The sequence below is a fragment of the Clarias gariepinus genome, chromosome 25 (assembly GCF_024256425.1).
Source record: "Clarias gariepinus isolate MV-2021 ecotype Netherlands chromosome 25, CGAR_prim_01v2, whole genome shotgun sequence".
Classification (NCBI taxonomy): domain Eukaryota; kingdom Metazoa; phylum Chordata; class Actinopteri; order Siluriformes; family Clariidae; genus Clarias; species Clarias gariepinus.
Window position 1 is genome coordinate 12807355 of NC_071124.1, and position 25052 is coordinate 12832406.

The following is a 25052-nucleotide window of genomic DNA, read 5'->3' on the forward strand; positions in this document are numbered from 1 at the left end:
GTGGAGACAAATGTCTGCTGCGGCAACCTCCAATTAAAGCAGCAGAAAGAAGAAGAAGGGAAAATGACTGCCTGGAGCCTTGATTTTAGCACACAGTATTGTAGCCAATTTATCTGTGCAAAAGATTGCTCATGGCCCTAGAAACACTCTTTTACAATTTGTGTTCTGGAATATGGCCATGCCATGAAGGGAGAAGAAATGCTTTGATGTGATAAGCTTGTTGTTCAGTACATTCAGGTCCTTAGCACACTTTATTTTGTTGCCACATAACTTTGCTGTGCTAAGACCAGACCAACTGAAGCAACCCCATATCATAACGCCGTCACCAGTTACCAAATAAACTGTACTGTTGTACAGTGGGCACTATGTATGATTGGTGCATCGCTTCATGTCCTTCCCTTCTTACCTTGATGCAGACATTTCTCTGGAATAGGGTCAATCTTGACTCATTAGACTACATGATCTTTATCATTACTTCAAAGTCTAATCTTTATGCTCGCTAGCAAATTGACTGACAAATTAACTAGTCTAAGAAGTCTTTAAAAAAAAAACCCCACAAAATAACTCCACACTGGCAGAGACCCAAGCTCAGGACTTAACTGGTAACTGTGTAGATATGAGGTGGCAGCTCTTTGCACTGCAACATGGTCGTACACCATATTAATCAGAACAGGGACCATGTTTAGAAAATGTAAATTTCTGTGAATATTTTGTGCATATTTTAAGTCTTAATTTGCTTATTTGTATGGTATCTTCACAAAGTTTTAATCATGCATTTCTTTTGACCAGTTATTAGAATTTCCCACTGTAACCTGCAAAATATATTTTTTTACAGTACTGGCAACCCCTTGACGTCAAAGTGTTCTTTTGTGCCATCTAGAGGTGTAAAGCCGTATTACATCAAACTGAGCTGCCTCGAGTACGGTGCAGGGCATACATCTGACTACAGTACTCTTACCGTCCTTATCTATCTATCTATTTATTTATTTATTTTAATTACTCACTGTTTAGAAACACATTCAATTCAATTAAATTTTATTTGTATAGTGCTTTTAACAATTATCATTGTCGCAAAGCAGCTTTATTATTATTATTATTATTATTATTATTATTATTATTATTACACAATCAAAATAATTATTTAAGTTTGTATGGAAGTGTGTATGAATCAAAATGGTCATATAGTCCCTGATGAGCAAGCCGAGGGCGACAGTTACAAGGAAAAACTCCCCGAGATGGTACTAGGAAGAAACCTTGTGAGGAACCAGACTCAACAAGGAACCCATCCTCATTTGGGTTAACACATACTCAACCTTTTCCCAAAATGTAAATAATATTCAGAAACCAGATGGAAAAAATTAAGTACACCCTTCTGACTTCTATAATCATTTAGAGAATACAGAACAGAACAGATTGTACAAATTAAATGCAGAAAACTTTATTAATCATCAAAAACTGTGTCTGGTTTTAAAAGAGACGTTTTGACAATTTGATCCTTTTACAGTGAGAAGGATTGCTTATAAACTGAGCGCCTTTAAGACTGTGACCAATCATCCCAGGAGTAAGAGTATTAGCAAAGTCAGTCCAGGGTCAGACTGTTTAATGCTTAAAGATATATACTACAAACCTATTGTCGGCATACATAGGAGAAATGAGAGTTAGCTAATTCTCCTCGAAGATTTCTCATACTTCCTGTTGCCCCCACCCCCCAGATAGTCTTTAAGAATGCATTTACCCATAGAATGGTCAGAAATACACAACACAAAAATCATTTAAAGAAAAAAATTTAAAGTGTTGAAATGCAATAACATCATATTTCTCAATCCTCATCCTGTCTGTGATGCAGCTTTTCTTTTGTTTCCTATAACAGAGTGCATGTTATTAGTAAAGATTTTAATAATACATGCAAAGCAGTAAATGAATGATAGGCAACTAACAAAACAATTAATGATCATTGATTGTATTCATGCCAGACTATTGCCTTTGGCTGGGACTGCTGTTATAAATCAGTATAACGCTGTACTTACTAATGTAATTCACAGCCTGTTTAACCCATGTTAAATCAGGATCAGCACAAATCTTTTTTCCTTTCACTGTGGTTAAGCTGTACAAGAGGGAAAAACACAAATACTATTAAGGGACAAATACTATTGCATTAAAGTGGAATGTTAATAGTGTTGCTACATATTTTTTTCATATGCAGAGTTAATTACACAATTCAGTAAAATTCTCAAATAAAGCAATACATCTAAATTTAAGAGCATGTCAGAAACATGAGACAAGAACAGAAAACACAAATATTTATGCTGTCTATTATGTTTTTAAATGCTTGCTTACATCACAGCATGCAGTCGACAGACTGTAGTTGCGTCCTGTACTGAGAATTGTTTCAGTCGATTGAGAGGCAAAGGTTTTAGTGAGAAACTTGTACAGCATCTCATTTGATCTGCACACAGGAGAATATACTTCAGAATCCAAACGAAAAAATTACACAAAAGTTATATAAAGTTAAAGAGCAGGATATAAATTAAAGATAGCAATGTAAATCTTACTTAATGTAATAATTTTAATTATTTTGTTGTTTGGACAATACACACATTTAGAATTAGCACTACTTACAGTACTACTTAATCATGATACTACTTGAGCCCAATGTTACAGTTATAATTACAGTTATTATGTACCATGCAGTATGTTATGCATACACTACAAGATTTCTATTTATTTAATAAATCATTATAGTTATTAGTAAAACATCAGTCATTACAGTCACTTAGACTGGGTAATTAACTTATAGGTTTGTTTCATAAATTTTAAAAGCAATATGGCTTCAATAAATAGGCAAAAATATTAAAAATTTAAGAAATAAAGATTACTATTTGTGCTAAGGCCTTCTGTTAAAGCCAGTCCAGGTTAATTTACATATCAGTCAGGTTTTCGTAATAATACGTGTAACACAAAAAAATGCCATAAGACATTAAAGAAAAGTGTTATGGTGTTTATTGTTTAGTACAGTAGTGAGTGTATCGAAACTCTAGTACGTAAAGATGTGTTCTACTTACTGCTTTCTCCCAGAGACACACACAACAGCACCAACGGCATGAGAAGAACAAGCAGAGGTTTAGTCATAGTTTAAAGAAGTAAGTCTCTTAATGATATCTACAGTAGTGGAATGAGATTATGAAACAAGTAGAACAAGGTTTACTTCTCTTGATGATAAACCCCAAACAGTCACACTGGGATCTGATACCTAGCAAAGGTAGCTTTTATAGACATTGATCCGAGGAAAATATGGGGATGTTTAGTAAGAGGAAGAAAGTAGGGAATTTCTGAGCTGCAAGGGACGCTGTATTTATTTCAAACACAACTGGCTTTCAACATGAACATTTTATTCCTAGAAGACCACTCTAAGCTGTTTTGTTTTAAAAAAAATCTTATATTTATATGTTATTTAGATGATGTATTTTACATTATAACATAACTTACACTGCTGATCAGCCTCACCACCATTAAAAATATAATTAAGATCTCCGAAGTGTGTGCTGTGGCATCTGGCAGCAAGGTGTTAGCAGCAGATCCTGTTAAAGCTTTTCACATGCTGTGACTTTTTTTTTAATTCATCAGACCTAGCTGCTTTCTTCCATTGCTTCATGGTCCATTCCTGACACTCACATGCCTATTTGAGGGGCTTTTGGTGGTGGACAGACATTAACATGAACTCTCTGACTGGTGTGTTGTTACGTATACAGCCCAATTTGCTTTTCCTGCAATTTGTTCTATTCAATTTTATTTGTATAGAGATTTTATCTAAAGGTCCTCGTCTTAAAGCAGATATCCAGAATAAGAGAAATTGATATAAATTATAAAAATGCAATAGGAACCTTGAGAGGAACAACACTCAAAGGGGAACCATTCTTATTTGGGTGAAATCAGATAGCATAACTGCAAATCAGTCCCTGCTCTATATCTGTGTACTATAAGGTTGGCAGTTCAACATATTGGGAAAGGACTTTATGTTAACGTAAAGTCTAGTTTCGTTGATGGGGACTCAGATAAAAAACTGTTCGTGGGAATTTCAGTCCTAAACTATAAAACAACTGCAGTCACAAGCCATCACAGAAATACAGCCTACATCAGCTGAGTCAACGACCATCTTCAGGGTCATTAAGTTGAAAAGTCTTCCAAACAGACCATACAGGGCCAACCTTAGCAGCAGCCAGACACCTTTTTGCGACAAGAATTCATAAGTGGGGCACGATGATTAGTCAGACTCTCTTCATATGCCAAAAACCAGAAGTAGGGCACCAAGGTGTGTCAGACATAACTGGAGGGCAGAAGAACAAAAAAGGAGAGCCAGAAGAAAACACAGACATGGGTGCAACCAGCCACTTTACTTTATGTGAAAAGACAGCATCTAAACATACCAGTTCACCATAATACTCTACGTCTTTGAGTTCCCCAGATCTGCACTTTTACCTAATACAAAACTATTCACAAAAGGCTTCACTAAATAAATAGTTTTCAGCCCACACTTAAACATTGACTGTGTTTGAGTCCTGACCATTAATCTGAAGGCTATTCCATAACTTTGGGGCTTTGTAACAAAAATCTTTGCCCCTTTAGTTTTCATAATGCGAGGTACTGGCAAACAGCCTGCATCCTTTGATTTAAGTAGGTGTGGTGGATCATTGAACACTAGATGTTTTTCAGGTACCAATACATGAGACCATACAATGTTTCATAGGTCAGTAGTAGTATTTTGCTTTAAAATTTCACTTGGACCCAATGCAGAAGTCAGATAAAAGTGTAGTTGTAGTGAGGACTCTGGCTGCTGCATTCTGGACAAACTGGAGCTCTTTATTCACCTTGTAGAACATTCGGCCCTTAGTGAATTATAGTTGTCCAAACCTAAGGTAAAAAAAAAAAGCATCACATAGTGACAATATATTTCTTACCTTAGCAATATTTTGTACATGAAAGAAGGCTATCTACATGAACTGTCAATAATTCTATTCTAATCCTTGACTTGATGAAAATCAAAGGTCATTCAGCATTACTATTTAATCAGAAAGCTTACTTTTAGCTGCATGTGGTCCTACCAGTTCTTTTGTCTTGTCAAAATTAAGCAAAAGTTAATAAGCATACAGTGTCTAATGTCCTTCTCACATTAATTAACTTTATTAAGCTGGTGTTTCTGATCTTTTGACTAATACCATGCTTATGAAGTATGTTACCCAGAGAAGAAGCATATTAGCAGAGAGTCAGAACCATATGGAAACCCAAACTTTACAGTACAAGTAAAATACTGTAGTCGATAAGGGGAAAGGTTGAGACTTGCCTATAGTTGTACAGCAGGGATAATGTTTGAGTTAATATGGAGTCCATTTACGTTTTCGGAGGCTCAGGTACAAAACTTTTTGAGGGAATTTCAGTCCTGAATCATTGAGCAACAACAGTCACAAGTCAACAGAGAACAGCTGTCTGCATCAGCCAAGTCAAGCCCTTTCTTGAAGGGCAGTAAAATATTATGTGCTGTTATTGTTCGATTATCACCTACATCATTAAATTTTATTATTTTAAAGCCTGAAATGTTTGGCTAATGTTTTAAACACCTTTCTGCTTGCCTATTTGTCCTGCTTCCAACACATCAGCGACTCTTGCTTTAATAACCGACTCATGCCTTGCTGCCAAATTGTTGTATAATTTGTAATAATATATTAATTATTCAATTCACCTGTTGGAGGTTTTAATGTTATGGCTAATTGGTGCACACATACACGCACGCGCATGTAATCGGCGTAGGTTTCACAGACTGTTCAGTCATTGCTCAGCTGATAAAATGTCTATTATATTCTTACCAACATTCTAATTAATGCAAATGGAAATTTTGTAGGCTTAAAGGGGAAGCTATGATGAATTAACAGAAACATTTTAAACCATCAGGTTCTGCCATGACCTACATAACAGGATGGATTTCACATTTCCCCTCTTTGATTTTAAAGACTATGGTTGCATAATGTCTCTTATGACCTAGAAAATAAAACCAAAGTGTTGTTTTGTAGCCCACACGGAGTACAAGAGCCAAAGCAGTTCTCTTGCAGCTTTTTATAAATACCAAATACTGATTGCAACAAAACACAACAAAAATGTCCTAAATAATTTTTTTCTATTTAAAATAAATCACTTTAGGACTACACTTTTTAATTGAACTAACTCATTACTATAAAACAATAAAAACATTGTGGTTAAGGAAGAGGAAAGCCCACACTACTGCCTGTAGGTTTTTTCCCGGGACTTCTATATTGTGTGAAAATGAGGAAACTTATTTGTCAGAACTTTTTCATGATACATGATACACAAGTTCTTTTTTTTAAAACTTTGAAAATAATGATTGATTGATGTTAATGGTTTAGGTGCTGGTTTTGCATTGTTTTGCAAAGGGCTTTCCCAGCGTTTGATGGTCAGTGGTTCTCTAGGTTTTCAAAGAGGTTCAAATTGGAACTTCTGATAAGGAAACATTCTGTTGTGCAGTTCTTCATAGTACCATTGTGAGTTATAAGTAACAACATTATATCAACATTAAAACATACTCCAAATATATCTAAGAGGTGCTAAAAATAGGTTAATTAGTAATTAGACAAAGTAAGCTTACTGTACAGTTTTTAAAATTTGGTTTCCAATGCCAAATTTTTGTCCTTTTTACTATAGGGAATTGAAGTAACAGTGGAGGCATTTATTCATTTATTGTTTTATTAATGTTTTCCTATTCAGTGAATGACACATAAACAAGACCAATATAGTATGTTTGAATTATTTTCTTTTTCGATTATTAAGTTATTTGCAGATTATTTACATATTTGCAGAAAATATTTTTATTAAAAAAAAAAAAAACTTTGAAATAAGTTATGATATTCTAAATTTCCAAGCATCTGAATGAGTGCCCTATAAAGGGTTCAATTATAAGTACACAATATAAAAAGAAAGTACATCAGCATTATATTATTCTGCCTCGGTTACTTGTTTGTTTTAACATTTTAATATTTGTCTGATTAGGTAGATTTTTTTTCCCTGATTTCTCTGTGGTTTAAATTAGAAGGGACATCTCAAATTGTACATTACAAATTACAGCTTAAAGTTAACTGTGCACTACTGTAGTTCAGATTTTTTTAATAATGATACTAATGTCTCTTATTTAGGTACATGGGTGTGTGTATGCATAGGTATACATGAACAAGTAATAAATAAATAATTGTATTTATTGTATTTTGTAAATAATGTATTATTAGCTGCTATTAAACTTATCATGCTATAAACAACATCTCATTGTTATTTCATCATCGTACCACACATTAAAAGCCAAACATAATAGGTCAGCATAATGGCTCGGTAGTTCCCCTTAGTCCTTATTGCAATGACGGAGAAAGTCAAACTCAAGTGCATGTGTGGAGTTGGAAAACCCACTGGTGTCGTCAGGTGAGGATTTTCCATCATGGTAGGTATAAAGCTACTGCTCGCAGCACACAGAGTTCAGAGACGCATACCGAGAACAGAGAGTAACTCAGACACAATGGCCCAGATTAATGGTGTAGCTGTAACACTGGTGCTGCTTCTGACAGTCAGTCTGTTCTGTCAAGACACTGCTGCTTGGGGTAAGATTTTATTTTTCTGTTTCTCTATTATCAGTTTTAGTTTTTAAATGAATACCTCAAATAATTTAAACATTTCAGTGTGTTCTCTACTGTGCTACAAGAGCATAGACACAAACTAGATGAGAATTTGAACAGATTTGCTTTAATTAACATTAATCGATCATTGCTTTAATCATGCTAAAATTATATTTTCTTTATTATTTAGCATGTTGCAGACGTTACTCCAAAGGTCAGCTCCCTGTTAATTTAATCCAAGGATATTCAATCCAGACCATTCATGGACAATGTAACATCAATGCCGTCATGTGAGTACAATATATCATATTTATACACGTGCATTGCTTTTCTTTTGTAATCTCTCACAACTTATGTCATCTCACAAATTATGTCATCTCATAACCGAGTAATTTTTTTAAAGTGATTTGCATTTTATCTCACTTTTAGTTTCCACACATATGGAGGCAGAAAAGTGTGTGTTGATCCTACTCATTCCTGGGTGAGGCACAGCATCCAGCAACTCACGTAAGCAGAAAGATATTTAATCAATGTATTATTTTCTATTTTTTTGGGGATAAATAAATGTAACAAGTCAACTAAAGTGATTTTCTTTTCTTTTTTTAGGACAAAAGTGATGGCTCTAAAGAAGCAAGAAAACCAGCAGTAAAAAAGAAAGAATGAAAGAAATGCTATATTTTGTATGAAGAATTTGTGTATCTATCTACATATAGATGTTATATTAATTTATATATTTTTTATGAAGAAGCTTTATAATTTATGCAATTCGCATAAGAACTATGTATTTTTGTACATGCATCTTAATTAAGTACATTAAATTAGATTTTTTTTTATCTCTTTTTCTGACTCTTGTCTTGAAAGATATCCATGAGAGATTAATATTCAACATAAAATAAATTAAAACATAAAATAGCTTCCTAAAGTACACCCATATACGCTCCTGATCAAAATCTTAAGACCAGGGAAAATATTATAAGTATTAACACTTTGCACTGGTGGATCGTAAACTGGTTGTAAATACTCCTTCAAAATGGCAAAAGAAGAAACTAGAGCAAAGGAAAAAATAGAGAGTGAGCAATATATTTAAAACTGCATTTAAACTTAAACAGACTGGTCATCAACTGATTAAACGTTTGAGATCATAGTCTTTAAAAGTTCAAATCTGTGCAAAAATATGGCATTAATGTCATTGTCCTTTAAACAGTCACACTGTCATGATCTCATCATGGCAAAAGCAAAAAGGCTTTCTGTTTTTAAACGTTGCAGAATTGCTGAGATGCACATGCAAGGGCTCTCAGAATGCTATTGCGGCCAAGGTTGGATGCAGTAAGACAAAAAAATTTTTTTACTTGCATTGAACCGGAGGATCCGACGGGCTGTCAGCGAACACACAGGCCGATCCTCGACCCAAATTAAGGCCCTTAATGACGCTGACTGCAGCCCAATAAACATAAAATGATGTCTGCTAAAGAAGGGCATAAAAAACAAAAAACGTATTCGAGAGCCACATCTGTTTCCACACTCTTTATTTTCATTAATTCCTCTAATTAAGAAGAACCTTGGTTTATTATAAACTGCCTGTTTGTATTTTGTTATCTTTAAAATAAAACTACTCTTTTTGCTTTGAGTGCTTTCACTTTTTGCTTTGAGTGCTTTCAGTTGGGTCCAAACCTATCACCTCTGTGGCTCAATGGTAAACTCCTCAGCCTTCACCCCAGAGAAAGGGTGGGTGGAATGTTTTGACAGTTGGTGTGCCCCTCAGAGCACCCCTAGTCCCTAAACAGCCTTGTGATTTCCCGGGAAATATGCAGTTGGGTCGCTCCAGGCTCACTTCTATGGAGAGGGAACGCCGCATGAGGGAGTGGCTTTGTCTTTACTGTGGATCTTCTGGCCACTTTCGCTCCTCTTGTCCTAAGCTTTCGGAAAACAGCTGTGGGAGGGCTGTGATGGGGAAAATTAGAGATCCTCCCACTAATGCCGTCCTAGCCACTCTGTCCTGGGAGGGTCACCAGTTTTTGGCCCAAACCATGATTGATTCTGGTGCCGCTGGCAATTTTCTGGACCTGTCAATGGCTAAACAACTTAAGATCCCAACACAACCCCTGTCTCACCCCCAGGCAGTGACAGCATTAGACGGCAGACCGCTAAAACCAGGCAGAGTAACAGAGGCCACTCAGGACCTGCAACTTACTATTCTTCAACACCAGCAGAAGGAGACCTTTTATCTTATTGACTCTCCTGAGTTCCCTGTCATCCTTGGTTACCCTTGGCTGCACGCACACAATCCCTACATCGACTGGGCTGCTAGCACTATTGTCAGCTGGGGTGTCACCTGCCAACCTACCTGCTTACTTTTGAATCCACCCATACCTAGTCCAGAGCTTCAGGAGCCTATTGACCTCTCTCGAGTCCCCAGGTGCTATCATTAGTTTAAGACGATGTTTAGCATATCTCGAGCCACCTTCCTACAACTTCACCGCTCCTATGATTGTGCCATTGATCTGCTCCCTGGTTCCTCCCCTCTAGGAGGTCGGATCTTGTTTCCTCCTGAGCGTGAAGAAATGGACATTTACATCAAGGAGTCATTGGCAGCTGGCATTATTCGTCCCTCTACTTCTCCAGCCGGTGCAGGCTTCTTCTTTGTGGGAAAGTAAGATAGGGGTCTTAGGCCGTTTATCGATTATCGGGCCCTTAACAAGATCACTGTTTAGAATCGTTATCCCCTTCCGCTCATGGCCACGGCTTTTGAGTTACTTCAAGAGGCTTCTGTGTTTACCAAACTAGATCTTCGCAATGCCTACCATCTTGTTCAGAGGGTCATAAATGGAAGACAGCCTTTAACACCCCCACAGGCCACTATGAGTATCTGGTGATGCCCTTTGGACTCACAAATGCCCCTGCTGTATTCCAAGCCCTAATTAATGACATTCTTCATGATATTCTAAATCTATTTGTCTTTGTGTATCTGGATGATATTCTCATTTTCTCAAGATCACTAGAGGAGCACAAGCAGTATGTTAGCAGGGTCTTCCAGAGACTTCTTGATAACCATCTTTATGTGAAGCCCGAGAAATGTGAGTTTCATGCCACCCAGGCTTATTTTTTGAGTTCATTGTCACTCCTGGCCATGTGGAGATGGACCCTAAGAAAGTTGAGGCTGCATCCATTCCACGTTCCATGTTCTCACAGACCACAAGAACCTGGAATATCTCGGCTCAATCCTCGGCAGACTTGATGGTCATTGTTTTTTAATCGTTTTCAATTCTTACAGACCCGTCTGGGTCCTCCTTGACATGCCACCCAGGAACTCCTCGTACACTTGAGTTCCTGCAGCGGCGTTTTTGGTGGCCATCCATCAAGGTGGATGTAAAGGGCTACTTGGAGGCCTGTACTGTGTGCAGTCAGGGTAAGACCCCAGGGCCTACTCCACAACTTACCCATCCCCCGCAGGCCATGGTCACACCTGTCTCTGGACTTTGTTACAAGACTCCCACCATCCCAAGGTAACACTGTCATCCTGGTATTGGTGGACAGGTTCTCTAAGCCTGCCCGGTTCATTCCGCTGCCCAAGCAGCCATCTGCAAAGGAGTCAGCTGAACTCCTTATGAATCACGTCCTTCAGATTTTTGGTATGCCATTAGATATGGTCTATGATCGGGGGCCTAATTCTCATACCGGTTCTGGAGCGCCTTCTGCAGGCTGATTGGGGCCACAGCCAGCCTTTCATCGGGGTTCCATCCTGAGTCCAATGGCCAATCAGAACGGATTAATCAGGATCTTAAGACCAACCTGCGGTGCATGGCAGCCCATAATCCCACTTCTTGGGAAATCTACATCCTGTAGGCTGAATATTCATAAACACCCTCCAGTCTTCAGCCTCTGGACTGTCCCCCTTCAAATGTCAGTTTAAGTAGGCCTTCCCATTGTTTCCCGAGGAAGAAGTACAGGTGGGCATTCCATTTGCGCTGTCGGCAAACATGGAGAAAGGCTAAACAAATCCTTTTTCGATCCTCCCAAAGATATCAAAGTTAGGCCAAACACCACTGCCGGTCAGCGCCCAACTTCCGACCTGGTCAAAGAGTCTGGTTATCCACCAAGAACCTGTCCCTCCAGGTTGAATCGAGGAAGTTGTCCCAAAGGTTCATTGGCCCCCTTCGCATTGCCAGGAAAGTTAACCCTGTTTCTTATTGTTTATTTCTTCCTTATACTGGACTTTAAGAGGATCCGGAACTCACTACAGTATCTGGTAGACTGGGAGGGTTACGGGCCAGAGAAGCGCTCTTGGGTTCCAGCCAAGGACATCCTGGATCCAAGTTTAATCTGGGAGTTTCGCACACGGCAATCGGGAGGTGCTAAAAGGAATGCCAGGAGTCGTTTCTAGAGGAGGGGGTCCTGTCAGCCATTTGTTTCTTCTGTAGTTTGTCCCCAGGCCTCTAGAGGTCATTTGTGTTCCCTTAGCCTTAGGTCAGCCTTTTGTTTTTTTTGTAGTTTGTCTGCGGGCCTCGAGAGGTCATTTGTGTTTCCCTTAGCCTTAGTTCTTCCAGGTGTTTCCTTATTAGTTATTCAGATCACCTGTGTTTTGTTTCCCCCCACTGTATTTAAGGCGTTCATTTTCTCCCCTTTTATTCACTCGGTTTTTGAGTCCCTGCTCTGTGTCTCCTGCTGAATGTCTGTTACGATTCAGAGTTCCTGGTAATAAGTTCCTCAGTCCTCTTACGTTTGATTGTTCCTGGCTGTTTTCTCCCTTTGTGGAAGTTTTTGTTTAAGAGTTTATTGTTTTGTTTATTTTCATTGATTCCTCTAATTGAGAAGAACCTTGATTGATTATAAACTGCCTGTTTGTATTTTGTTATCTTTAAAACAAAACTACTCTACCTGAGACTTTTTGCTTTGAGTGCTTTCAGTTGGGTCCAAACCTCTCACCTCTGTGGCTCAGTGGTAAACTCCTCAGTCTTCCCCCAGAGACCTGGGTTTGAGCCCCCAGCCTAACCGAGGGTTTTATTCTCGGACAAGAAAAAAATTATTCTGAATACTCATGATGGTTTCCAATGATACTGGCATGACAAGGAGATCCCACTGAAGATGTTTTTTTACGCAGCACAGTGGAGGAGACCATCATGACCTGGGGTGCTTTTGCCTTCAATGAGAAAATGGAGCTTTTGGTTGTGCAGGGGCGTCTAACAGTGGCTGGCTATGTGAAGATGTTGCAGCAGACATCCCTCTTGACTGAGGACACTCATCTGTGTGGTAATAACTGGGTCTTTTACAGGACAATGCTGCAGTTCACAACGCTCGCCGGACAATAACGTTGTACTTCTGGACCATCCTGCGTTTTCCCCTGATCTAAATCCCTATGAAATTGTTTGGGGATGGATGGCAAGGGAAGTTTAAATAAACAGACATCAGTTCCAGACTGTGGATGCCCTTCATGAAGCAACCTTCACCACATGGAGCAAGGTTCCCATCAGCCTCCTGGAAAGAGTTGCAACAAGCCAGAAATAAGTGTTTAAAGTTATCAACAAGAATGGTGGTGCTACTCATTACTGAGTCTTTTTTCAACACTTTTAGTTCTTTTATGGGTATTTTTAGCTTAGGTTTTTTAATTGTAATAAGTTAATGAAAAGTCTGTTTGAGTTTAAAACAATCTCTGTTTGTTGTCTCTTGTTCCTTTTTCTTCATTTGACATTTTAAAGCATTTCTTACAACTTGGTTAGGACCCACCAGTGCGAAATGCCATTGTGCCAACATTTAATTAAATATTGTCCTAGACTTAATTTTTTTTTTTTTTTTTTATTAATCACTTTAGGACTAAACTTACTTATTACTATAAAACAATAAATGCATTGTGGTTAAGGAAGAGCATGCACTATTGTCTGTAGTTTTTTTTTGGGACTTCTGTATTGTGTGAAAATAAGGAAACTTATATCAAAACTTTTTCATGATACATGGAGTTCTTTTTTTAACTTTGAATATAATGATTGATTGATGTTTATGGTTTAGGTGCTGGTTTTGCATTGTTTCGCAAAAAAGCGCTTCCCCAGCATTTGATGGTCAATGGTTTTCAAAGACGTTTAAATTAGAACTTTTTTCTGATAGGGAATCGATTCTGAGTTATTGGTAACAACATTAAATCAACATTAAAACGTACACCAAAGATATCTATGAGGTACTAAAAACAGAAGGTTAATTAGTAGTTAATTAGATAAAGTAAGCTTATTGTAATTGAAAGTTTGAATTTTTTTATATTTTTTTACTAGGCATTTAAAGTAAGTGGAGGGATTTATTCCCTGAGTGTTTTATTAATGTTTTTATAATTAGTTACCATATTTTGTCATAAACAAGACAGATACAGTATGTTTAAATCATTTTCTTTTTCAATTATTAAATTATTAAAATTGCACCTAATTAATAACCTTTATATTAACTATTTATATTAACCCTTTAATTAGATGAAAAGCTACATTTGGCAACAATATCAGTGCCAGGATCAATGACTCAAGAAAAAAAAACACGTCATTTTATTTTATTTGTAAAAAATAAGTATTTTATAAAAATTGGATGCAGTTATGACATTCTGAACTTCCAAGCATTTCAGTGAGTGCCCTATAAAGGGTTAAATTATAAATACACAATATATAGAAAAAAAAGTACATCAGCATTTTATTATACTGTCTCGGTTACTTGTTTGTTTTAAGTCTTTAATATCTGTTTGACAATGTCGATTTTTTTCCTCATTGTGTTTTTTTTCTCTGTGTGTTTTGAAGTAGAAGGAACATATTACTATACATCTCAAACCACAGCTTTAAGTTAACTGTGCACTAGTTCTGACTTAAAAAAAAAAATTACACTATTATCTCTTATTTCAGTACATGGACGTGTATGCATAGGTTTACACAAAGAGGTAATAAATAATTATGTATTATTAGTATATTGAACTAATCATGCTTTAAACAACATCTCATTTCATCATCGTACCACACTACAAAAGCCAAACATAATAGGTCAGCATAATAGTAGTTCCCCTCTGTTCTTTTTATGTCAATCTCTTCCTCATTGTAATGACGGAGAAAGTCAAACTGTATGTGTGGAATTGGAAAACCCACTGGTGTCGTCAGGTGAGGATTTTCCTTCATGGTAGGTATAAAGCTACTGCTCGCAGCACACGGTGTACAGAGACGCATACCGAGAACAGAGAGTAACTCAGACACAATGGCCCAGATTAATGGTGTAGCTGTAACACTGGTGCTGCTTCTGACAGTCAGTCTGTTCTGTCAAGACACTGCTGCTTGGGGTAAGATTTTATCTTTCTGTTTCTCTATCATCTTTTATAGTTTATAATTGAATATGTTAAATTGACTAAATTACAGTGTATTTTCCACTGTGTTACAAGACTGAGAATGAACACAAATTAGACAAGAATATTTAATCATGCTAAAATTAGATTTTCTTTATTATTTAGCATGTTGCAGGCGATACTCCAAAGGTCAGCTCCCTGTAAGTTTAATCCAAGGATATTCAATCCAGACCATTCATGGACAATGCAACATCAATGCTATTATGTGAGTACAAGATATCATATCCATATACAGGCCTTGCTTTTCTTTTGTAACCTCTCACAACTTATATCATTTCATTTCATTACTTAAATAATTTGCTTTTTATCTCACTTTTAGTTTCCACACATTTGGAGGCAGAAAAGTCTGTGCTGATCCTACTCATTCCTGGGTGAGGCACAGCATCCAGCAACTCACGTAAGTACAAAGATTTTAATCATTGAGTGATTTATTATTTTTTTTTTTTCTAATTAAATGTAACAGTTGTAGTCAACTAAAGTGATTTTTTCTTTTTTTTTTTAGGACAAAAGTGTTGGCTCTAAAGAAGAACAAAAACCAGCAGTAAAAAAAAGAAAAAGAAATGCTATATTTTGCATTAAGAATTTCTGTATCTATCTATATAGAGGTCTTATATTGTTTCATATATTCTTTATGAAGAAGCTTTATGATTTATGCAGTTTGCATAATGTATTTTTGTATATGTGCAACTTAATTAAGTACATTAAATTAGATTTTTTAAAAATCTCTTTTTCTGAGTCTTGTCTTGAAAGCATTCCATGAGAAAGTGATATTCATATCATCACTGAATTATTGCATTGTTTAAAACATAAAATAGCCTCCTAAAGTACATCCATATATGCTCCTGATCAAAATCTTAAGACCAGGGAAAATATTACAAGTATTCAGACTTTGTACTGGTGAATCGTAACCTGGTTGTAAATACTTCTTCAAAATGGCAAAAGAAGAAACAAGAGCGAAAGACAAAAAATAGAGAGTGGGCAATTTATTTAAAACTGCATTTAAACTCAAACAGACTGGTCATCAACTGATTAAACGTTTGAGATCATAGCCTCTAAAAGATCAAATCTGTGCAAAAATATGGCTTTATTGTCATTGTCCTTCAGACAGTCACACTGATGGCTCCTGATGGCAAAAAGCAAAAAGTCTTTCTGTTTTTGAACATCACAGGATTGCTGAGATGCACATGCAAGGGCTCTCAGAGCGCCATTGCTGCCGAGGTTGGATGCAGTAAGAAGGTCATTTAAAATTTCTTTAAAGATCCTGAGAGTTATGGGGAAAAAATCAAGTGGTAGACCCAAAAAAATTTCCCTTGCACAGAGCCAGAGGATCCGATGGGCTGTCAGCGAACACACAGGCCGATCCTCGACCCAAATTAAGGCCCTTAATAATGCAGCTCAATAACCATAAGCCGGCATCTGCGAGAGAAGAGCATAAAGAACAAAAAACGTATTCGAAAGCCACGCCTCCTCCTACACCACAAACTTGCCTGTTTGGAATTTGCAAGGGTTCATGGGGAATTGAAAGATGGAAAAAGGTTTTATTCTCGGACAAGAAAAAAATGAATCTGGATAGTCGTGATGGTTTCCAACGATACTGACATGACAAGGAGATCCCACTGGAGATGTTTTCGACATGGCATAGTGGGGGAGGTCCATCATGACCTGGGGTGCTTTTGCCTTCGATGGAAAAATGGAGCTTTGGGTTGTGCAGGGGCGTCAAACAGCGGCTGGCTATGTGGACATGTTCCAGCAGACATCTCTTTTGACTGAGGACCCTCATCTGTGTGGTAATGAATGGATCTTTCACAAGACAATGCTGTAGTTCACAACACTCGCCTGACGAAGGACTTTTTCAAGGACAATAACGTTGCACTTCTGGACCATCCTGCGTTTTCCCCTGATCTAAATCCCCTTGAAAATGTTTGGGGATGGATGGCAAGGGAAGTTTACATTAATGGACGTTAATTCCAGACTGTGGATGCCCTTCGTGAAGCAATCTTTACCACATGGAGCAAGGTTCCCACCAGCCTCCTGGAAAGAGTTGCAACAAGCATGCCAAAACAAGTGTTTAAAGTTATCAACAAAAATGGTGGTGCTACTCTGAGTCCTTTTTTGACACTTTTAGTTCTGTTATGGGTATTTTTGGTTTAGGTTTCAAACTTAATAAGCTGATGAAAAGTCTGTTTGAGTTTAAATGAAGTTTTCAATAACTTCACAGTTTCTGTTTGTTGTCTCTTTTTCCTTTTTCTTTCTTTGATGTTTTAAAGCAGTTCTTACAACTCGGTTAGGATCCACCAGTGTGAAATGCCATTGTGCCAACACTTAATTAAATATTGTCATAGACTTAATTATTATTATTATTTTTTAAATAAATCACTTTAGGACTAAACTTACTTATTACTATAAAACAATAAATGCACTGTGGTCAAGGAAAAGGAAAGCCCACACTATTGTCTGTATTTTTTTTTTTCTTTTTTTTTCCGGGACTATATTGTGTGAAAATGAGGAAACTTATGTCAGAACTTTTTCATGATACATGGAGTTCTTTTTTTTAACTTTAAATATAATAATTGATTGATGTTAATGGTTTAGGTGCTGGTTTTGCATTGTTTCGCAAAAAAGCGCTTCCCCAGCGTTTGATGGTCAATGGTTTTCTAGGTTTTCAAAGACATTCAAATTAGAACTTTTTTTCTGTTCTATGAGGTACTAAAAACAGAAGGTTAATTAGGACTTAATTAGACAAAGTAAGCGCTTGTAATTTACAGTTTGAAAAATTTGTATATTTGTTACTATAGACATTTAAAATAAGTGAAAGTATTTATTCATTTATTGTTTTATTAATGTTTTCATAATTAGTTAACATATTCTGTCATAAACAAGACACAGACACGATACAGTATGTTTGATTCATTTTCTTTTTTAATTATCAAATTATAAAAATTGCACCTAATTAAGGACCTTTATATTAACTATTTATATTAACCCTTAATCAGATGAAAAGCTACATTTGGCAACGGTATCAGGGCCAGGATCAGTGAAAGAAGAAAAACTCAATAAAAATTGGAAGCAGTTATGACATTCTGAATTTCCAAATGAGTGCCCTATAAAGCGTTAAATTATAAATACACAATATAAAAAAAAGTACATTAGCATTTTAATTATACTGTCTCGGTTACTTGTTTGTTTTAAGTCTTTAATATCTGTTTGACAATGTCATTGTGTTTTTTTCTCTGTGTGTTTTGAAGTAGAAGGAACATGTTACTATACATCTCAAACTACAGCTTCAAGTTAACTGTGCACTAGTTCTGACTTTTTTTTAAATAATGACACTATTATCTCTTATTTCAGTACATGGACGTGTATGCATAGGTTTACACAAAGAGGTAATAAATAATTATGTATTATCAGCTGCTATTGAACTAATCATTCTTTAAACAACATCTCATTTCATCATCGTACCACACTACAAAAGCCAAACATAATAGGTCAGCATAATAGTAGTTCCCCTCTGTTCTTTTTATGTCAATCTCTTCCTCACTGTAATGACGGAGAAAGTCAAACTGTATGTGTGGAATTGGAAAACCCACTGTTGTCGTCAGGTGAGGATTTTCCTTCATGGTAGGTATAAAGCTACTGCTCGCAGCACACGGTGTACAGAGACGCATACCGAGAACAGAGAGTAACTCAGACACAATGGCCCAGATTAATGGTGTAGCTGTAACACTGGTGCTGCTTCTGACAGTCAGTCTGTTCTGTCAAGACACTGCTGCTTGGGGTAAGATTTTCACTTTCTGTTTCTCTATCATCTGTTATAGTTTATAATTGAATATGTTAAATTGACTACATTACAGTGTATTTTCCACTGTGTTACAGGGCTGAGCATGAGCACAAACTTGACATATTTAATTATGCTAAAATTATATATTTTTTTATTATTTAGCATGTTGCAGGCGATACTCCAAAGGTCAGCTCCCTGTTAGTTTAATCCAAGGATATTCAATCCAGACCATTCATGGACAATGCAACATCAATGCTATCATGTGAGTACAATATATCATATCCATATACAGGCCTTGCTTTTCTTTTGTAATCTCTCACAACTTATATCATTTCATTTCATTACTTAAATAATTTGCTTTTTATCTCACTTTTAGTTTCCACACATTTGGAGGCAGAAAAGTCTGTGCTGATCCTACTCATTCCTGGGTGAGACACAGCATCCAGCAACTCACGTAAGCACAACAATATTTAATTGATGCATGTTTTTACTAAATAAATGTAACTGTTGTAGTCAACTAAAGTAATTTTCTTTTCTTTTCTTTTTTTTAGGACAAAAGTGTTGGCTCTAAAGAAGCATGAAAATCAGTAGTAAAAAAAAAGAAAAAGAAATGCTATATTTTGCATTAAGAATTTATGTATCTATATATATAGAGGTCTTATATTGTTTCATATATTCTTTATGAAGAAGCTTTATGATTTATGCAGTTTGCATAATATATTTTTGTATATGTGCAACTTAATTAAGTACATTAAATTCAATTTTTTTAAAATCTCTTTTTCTGAGTCTTGTCTTGAAAGCATTTCATGAGAAAGTGATATTCATATTATCACTGAATTATTGCATTGTTTAAAACATAGAATAGCCTCCTAAAGTACATCCATATATGCTCCTGATCAAAATCTTAAGACCAGGGAAAATATTACAAGTATTCAGACTTGTACTGGTGAATCGTAACCTGGTTGTAAATACTTCTTCAAAATGGCAAAAGAAGAAACAAGAGCGAAAGACAAAAATAGGATCATGGGACATTGAAAGATAGAAGACGGTTTTATTCTTGGTCAAGAAAAAAAAATCTGAATACTCCTGATGGTTTCCAATGACACTGGCATGACAAGAAGATCCCACTGGAGATATTTTCTACACGGCAGGGTGGAGGAGGCTCCATCATAAACTGGGGTGCTTTTGCCTTCGATGGAAAAATGGAGCTTTGGGTTGTGCAGGGGCGTCAAACAGCGGCTGGCTATGTGGAGATGTTTCAGCAGACATCTCTCTTGACTGAGGACACTCATCTGTGTGGTAATGACTGGGTCTTTCACCGGACAATGCTGTAGTTCACAACACTCGCCTGACGAAGGACTTTTTCAAGGACAATAACGTTGCACTTCTGGACCATCCTGCGTTTTCCCCTGATCTAAATCCCCTTGAGAATGTTTGGGGATGGATGGCAAGGGAAGTTTACATTAATGGACGTTAATTCCAGACTGTGGATGCCCTTCGTGAAGCAATCTTTACCACATGGAGCAAGGTTCCCACCAGCCTCCTGGAAAGAGTTGCAACAAGCATGCCAAAACAAGTGTTTAAAGTTATCAACAAAAATGGTGGTGCTACTCTGAGTCCTTTTTTGACACTTTTAGTTCTGTTATGGGTATTTTTGGTTTAGGTTTCAAACTTAATAAGCTGATGAAAAGTCTGTTTGAGTTTAAAGGAAGTTTTCAATAACTTCACAGTTTCTGTTTGTTGTCTCTTTTTCCTTTTTCTTTCTTTGATGTTTTAAAGCATTTCTTACAACTCGGTTAGGATTCACCAGTGTGAAATGCCATTGTGCCAACACTTAATTAAATATTGTCATAGACTTAATTATTATTATTATTTTTTAAATAAATCACTTTAGGACTAAACTTACTTATTACTATAAAACAATAAATGCACTGTGGTCAAGGAAAAGGAAAGCCCACACTATTGTCTGTATTATTATTATTTTTTTCCGGGACTTCTATATTGTGTGAAAATGAGGAAACTTATGTCAGAACTTTTTCATGATACATGAAGTTCTTTTTTTAACTTTAAATATAATAATTGATTGATGTTAATGGTTTAGGTGCTGGTTTTGCATTGTTTCGCAAAAAAGGGCTTCCCCAGCGTTTGATGGTCAATGGTTTTCTAGGTTTTCAAAGACGTTCAAATTAGAACTTTTTTTCTGTTCTATGAGGTACTAAAAACAGAAGGTTAATTAGGACTTAATTAGACAAAGTAAGCTCTTGTAATTGACAGTTTGAAAAATTTGTATATTTTTTACTATAGACATTTAAAGTAAGTGAAAGTATTTATTCATTTATTGTTTTATTAATGTTTTCATAATTAGTTAACATATTCTGTCATAAACAAGACACAGACACGATACAGTATGTTTGATTTATTTTCTTTTTTAATTATCAAATTATAAAAATTGCACCTAATTAAGGACCTTTATATTAACTATTTATATTAACCCTTAATCAGATGAAAAGCTACATTTGGCAATGGTATCAGATCCAGGATCAGTGAAAGAAGAAAAACTCAATAAAAATTGGAAGCAGTTATGACATTCTGAATTTCCAAGCATTTCAGTGAGTGCCCTATAAAGGGTTAAATTATAAATACACAATATAAAAAGAAAGTACATCAACATTTTAGTAAACTGTCTCGGTTACTTGTTTTTTTTAAAGTCTTTAATATCTGTTTGACAATGTCATTGTGTTTTTTTTTCTCTGTGTGTTTTGAAGTAGAAGGAACATGTTACTATACATCTCAAACTACAGCTTCAAGTTAACTGTGCACTAGTTCTGCCTTTTTTTTAAATAATGACACTATTATGTCTTATTTCAGTACATGGACGTGTATGCATAGGTTTACACAAAGAGGTAATAAATAATTATGTATTATTAGCTGCTAATGAACTAATCATTCTTTAAACAACATCTCATTTCATCATCGTACCACACTACAAAAGCCAAACATAATAGGTCAGCATAATAGTAGTTCCCCTCTGTTCTTTTTATGTCAATCTCTTCCTCATTGTAATGACGGAGAAAGTCAAACTGTATGTGTGGAATTGGAAAACCCACTGGTGTCGTCAGGTAAGGAATTTTCCTTCATGGTAGGTATAAAGCTACTGCTCGCAGCACACGGTGTACAGAGACGCATACCGAGAACAGAGAGTAACTCAGACACAATGGCCCAGATTAATGGTGTAGCTGTAACACTGGTGCTGCTTCTGACAGTCAGTCTGTTCTGTCAAGACACTGCTGCTTGGGGTAAGATTTTCACTTTCTGTTTCTCTATCATCTGTTTTAGTTTATAAGTGAATATGTTAAATTGACTACATTACAGTGTATTTTTCACTGTGTTACAAGACTGAGCATCAACACAAACTTGACAAAAATATTTAATCATGCTAAAATTATATTTTCTTTATTATTTAGCATGTTGCAGGCGATACTCCAAAGGTCAGCTCCCTGTTAGTTTAATCCAAGGATATTCAATCCAGACCATTCATGGACAATGCAACATCAATGCTATCATGTGAGTACAATATATCATATCCATATACAGGCCTTGCTTTTCTTTTGTAATCTCTCACAACTTATATCATTTCATCACCAAATGATTTAACTAAAATAATTTGCTTTTTATCTCACTTTTAGTTTCCACACATTTGGAGGCAGAAAAGTGTGTGTTGATCCTACTAACTCCTGGGTGAGACACAGCATCCAGCAACTCACGTAAGTACAAACATATTTACTGTATTCAGTGCATGATTGTCTTTCTTTCTTTTTTTTTGCTAAATAAATGTAACAGTTGTAGTCAACTAAAGTGATTATCTTTTCTTGTTTTAGGACAAAAGTGTTGGCTCTAAAGAAGCATGAAAGCCAGCAGTAAAAACAAAAACAGAATCTATACTTAAGAATCTATGTATCTATCTATATAGAGATGTTGTATTGTTTCATATATTCTTTATGAAGAAGCTTTATGATTTATGCAGTTTGCATAAGAACTATGTATTTTTGTATGTGTAACTTAATTAAGTACATTAAATTAGATTTTTTAAATCTCTTTTTTTTGAGTCTTGTCTTTAAAGCAGTCCATGAGGAAGTGATACTGTATTTATATCATCACTGAATTGTTGCATTGTTTAAAACATAAAATAGCCTCCTAAAGTACATCCATATATTCAATTCAATTCAATTCAATTCTGTTTTATTTGTACAGCGCTTTTAACAGTTGTCGTTGTCGCAAAACAGCTTTACACAATCAGTCAAATATTTAAGTTTGTATAAAATGTGAATGTGTATGAATCAAAATGGTCAGATAGTCCCTGGTGAGCAAGTTAAGGGGGCGACATTGGCAAGGAAAAACTCCCTGAGAGGGCAATAGGAAGAAATCTTGAGAGAAACCAGACTCAACAGGGAACCCATCCTCATTTGCGTGCAACAGAAAGCAGGAATTATATATGTCGGAAATATAATATGACGAGATCTTCAACCAGAAGTGGGGAACGAGGATGAGCCAGACAGGTTAAGAGGGCAGATGGAGTCTGGATCACTAGCAGCTCATGAACGACATGTGTAGCTCGACAAAGAGAGGAAAAAAGAGAGGGGGAGAGAGAACAGGAGAGGGGAGAGCTACTGAAGAGTAGATAACAGTTAGGTACGGTCACAGTCACATAATGTATATTTAGTAAGTGAATGTATATTTAGTGTAGAGTGCAAGCAGGGACTCCGGCAGGACTAACTTTAACAACATAACTAAAAGAGAAGGCCAGAAGGAAACACAGACATGAGAGCTCCCTGATACTGTATGTAAAGCAACCAATCACCTCACTGTTAACAAACCTGAGTGATCAATGAGAGTGGGGAAGACAGAATCTAAACATACCTGTTCACCATGATACTCTGCGTCCGTGAGTCCCCCAGATCTGCTCCTTCACCCTAGGCAAATCTATTAACAAAAATGCGTGGCTAAATAAATAGGTTTTTATCCTAGACTTAAACACTGAGACTGTGTTTGAGTCCCGAACATTATTTTGAAGACTATTCCATAACTTTGGGGCTTTGTAAGAAAAAGCTCTGCCCCCAGCTGTAGTTTTCATAATACGCAGTACTGCATCAGCCTGCATCCTTTGATCGAAGTAGGCGGATCTAGCAGTTCATTTAGATACTGAGGCGCAAGACCATGTAATGCTTTATATGTCAAAAGTAGTATTTTAAAATCAATGCGGAATTTTACAGGAAGCCAATGAAGTGAAGATATGATAGGAGTGATATGCTCGTATCTTCTGGTTCTAGTGAGGACTCTCGCTGCTGCATTCTGAATTAACTGAAGCTTATTTATACACTAGTTGAACAACCAGACCTTAAGGCATTACAATAGTCCAACCTAGAGATGATAAAAGCATGAACTAGTTTTTCTGCATCGTTTAGTGGCAATATATTCTTTAACTTGCCAATATTTCTGAGGTGAAAGAATGCTATCCTGGTGATATTGTCTACATGTGTCACGGAACTAACCAGAGAAGGACCAGAAGATTATTGGCAATTAGCTAATATCCGGAGGGTGAAACAGTAGGGGCCGATGTACCTGGGGGAGAGTTTTCTTTATTCTGTGTGGAGATGTAGATTTTTTGTTGACAGCCATACTTTGTCACCTACGTTGTACATTCGTCCCAGAGAGTGTCGACGGCGATGTTGGGTGATGTCGCGGGCGTTGGCACGTTGGATGGCAGTGTTGGCTTGGTTCCACAACCGTCGACACCTACGGACCAACTGTTGGGCCAACTGTACATCAACCTCCGGTGCTTGGTGATCGAACATCGAAGGTTGGAAACCGTGCCATACCTCAAATGGGCTCAAGATGGTGGCGGATGATACATGGAGATTCTGTGACAGTTCAGCCCAGATAGGGTAGCGGGCCCAGGAGCGCTGACGATCGGTGATAACACATTTCAGGTGGCGCTCCAGTTGTTGGTTGGTCCGTTCCATCTGACCATTAGTCTGGGGGTGATATCTGAATGACAGACTACAGGTGGAATTGATCAGACGGCAGAAGGCCTTCCAGAACCGGGCAGTAAACTGGGGCCCCCTGTCCGAGACGATGTCTTTTGGGAACCCATGCAGGCAGACCCCTTGTTCTAATATCAGCTTGGCTTTCTTAGCTGACGGGAGTCCGGGGAGAACCACCAGATTTGAGATTTCGCATGGTGATTAGGTTCTGGTGA

General features: G+C 36.8%; 4 protein-coding genes and 1 long non-coding RNA gene across 5 annotated transcripts; 4 read left to right on the forward strand and 1 right to left on the reverse strand.

Moving 5' to 3' along the window:
- Positions 1-1971: 1971 nt before the first annotated feature.
- ccl20a.4 (chemokine (C-C motif) ligand 20a, duplicate 4) lies at positions 1972-3216 on the reverse strand. The gene is made up of 3 exons (XM_053486079.1): positions 3063-3216; positions 2338-2446; positions 1972-2104 (listed from the first exon to the last, which is right to left on the reverse strand). The coding sequence occupies exons 1-3, from the start codon at positions 3127-3129 to the stop codon at positions 1975-1977; spliced, it is 306 nt and encodes a 101-aa protein (XP_053342054.1). The 5' UTR covers positions 3130-3216; the 3' UTR covers positions 1972-1974.
- Positions 3217-7546: 4330 nt separating this feature from the next.
- Positions 7547-8489, forward strand: LOC128513375 (C-C motif chemokine 20-like). The gene is made up of 4 exons (XM_053487122.1): positions 7547-7649; positions 7855-7954; positions 8094-8171; positions 8271-8489. The coding sequence occupies exons 1-4, from the start codon at positions 7568-7570 to the stop codon at positions 8311-8313; spliced, it is 303 nt and encodes a 100-aa protein (XP_053343097.1). The 5' UTR covers positions 7547-7567; the 3' UTR covers positions 8314-8489.
- A 6254-nt stretch (positions 8490-14743) lies between these two features.
- Positions 14744-15718, forward strand: LOC128513376 (C-C motif chemokine 20-like). The gene is made up of 4 exons (XM_053487123.1): positions 14744-14955; positions 15124-15223; positions 15338-15415; positions 15521-15718. The coding sequence occupies exons 1-4, from the start codon at positions 14796-14798 to the stop codon at positions 15561-15563; spliced, it is 381 nt and encodes a 126-aa protein (XP_053343098.1). The 5' UTR covers positions 14744-14795; the 3' UTR covers positions 15564-15718.
- A 2886-nt stretch (positions 15719-18604) lies between these two features.
- On the forward strand, positions 18605-19556 carry LOC128513500 (C-C motif chemokine 20-like). Its single transcript, XM_053487267.1, has 4 exons — positions 18605-18793; positions 18959-19058; positions 19173-19250; positions 19348-19556. Exons 1-4 carry the CDS (start codon positions 18634-18636, stop codon positions 19385-19387), a joined length of 378 nt encoding a protein of 125 aa, XP_053343242.1. The 5' UTR covers positions 18605-18633; the 3' UTR covers positions 19388-19556.
- Positions 19557-21976: 2420 nt separating this feature from the next.
- Positions 21977-22565, forward strand: LOC128512729 (uncharacterized). The gene is made up of 3 exons (XR_008356319.1): positions 21977-22092; positions 22261-22360; positions 22483-22565. It is a non-coding gene; the product is annotated as an uncharacterized LOC128512729 (long non-coding RNA).
- The last annotated feature ends 2487 nt before the right edge of the window (positions 22566-25052 follow it).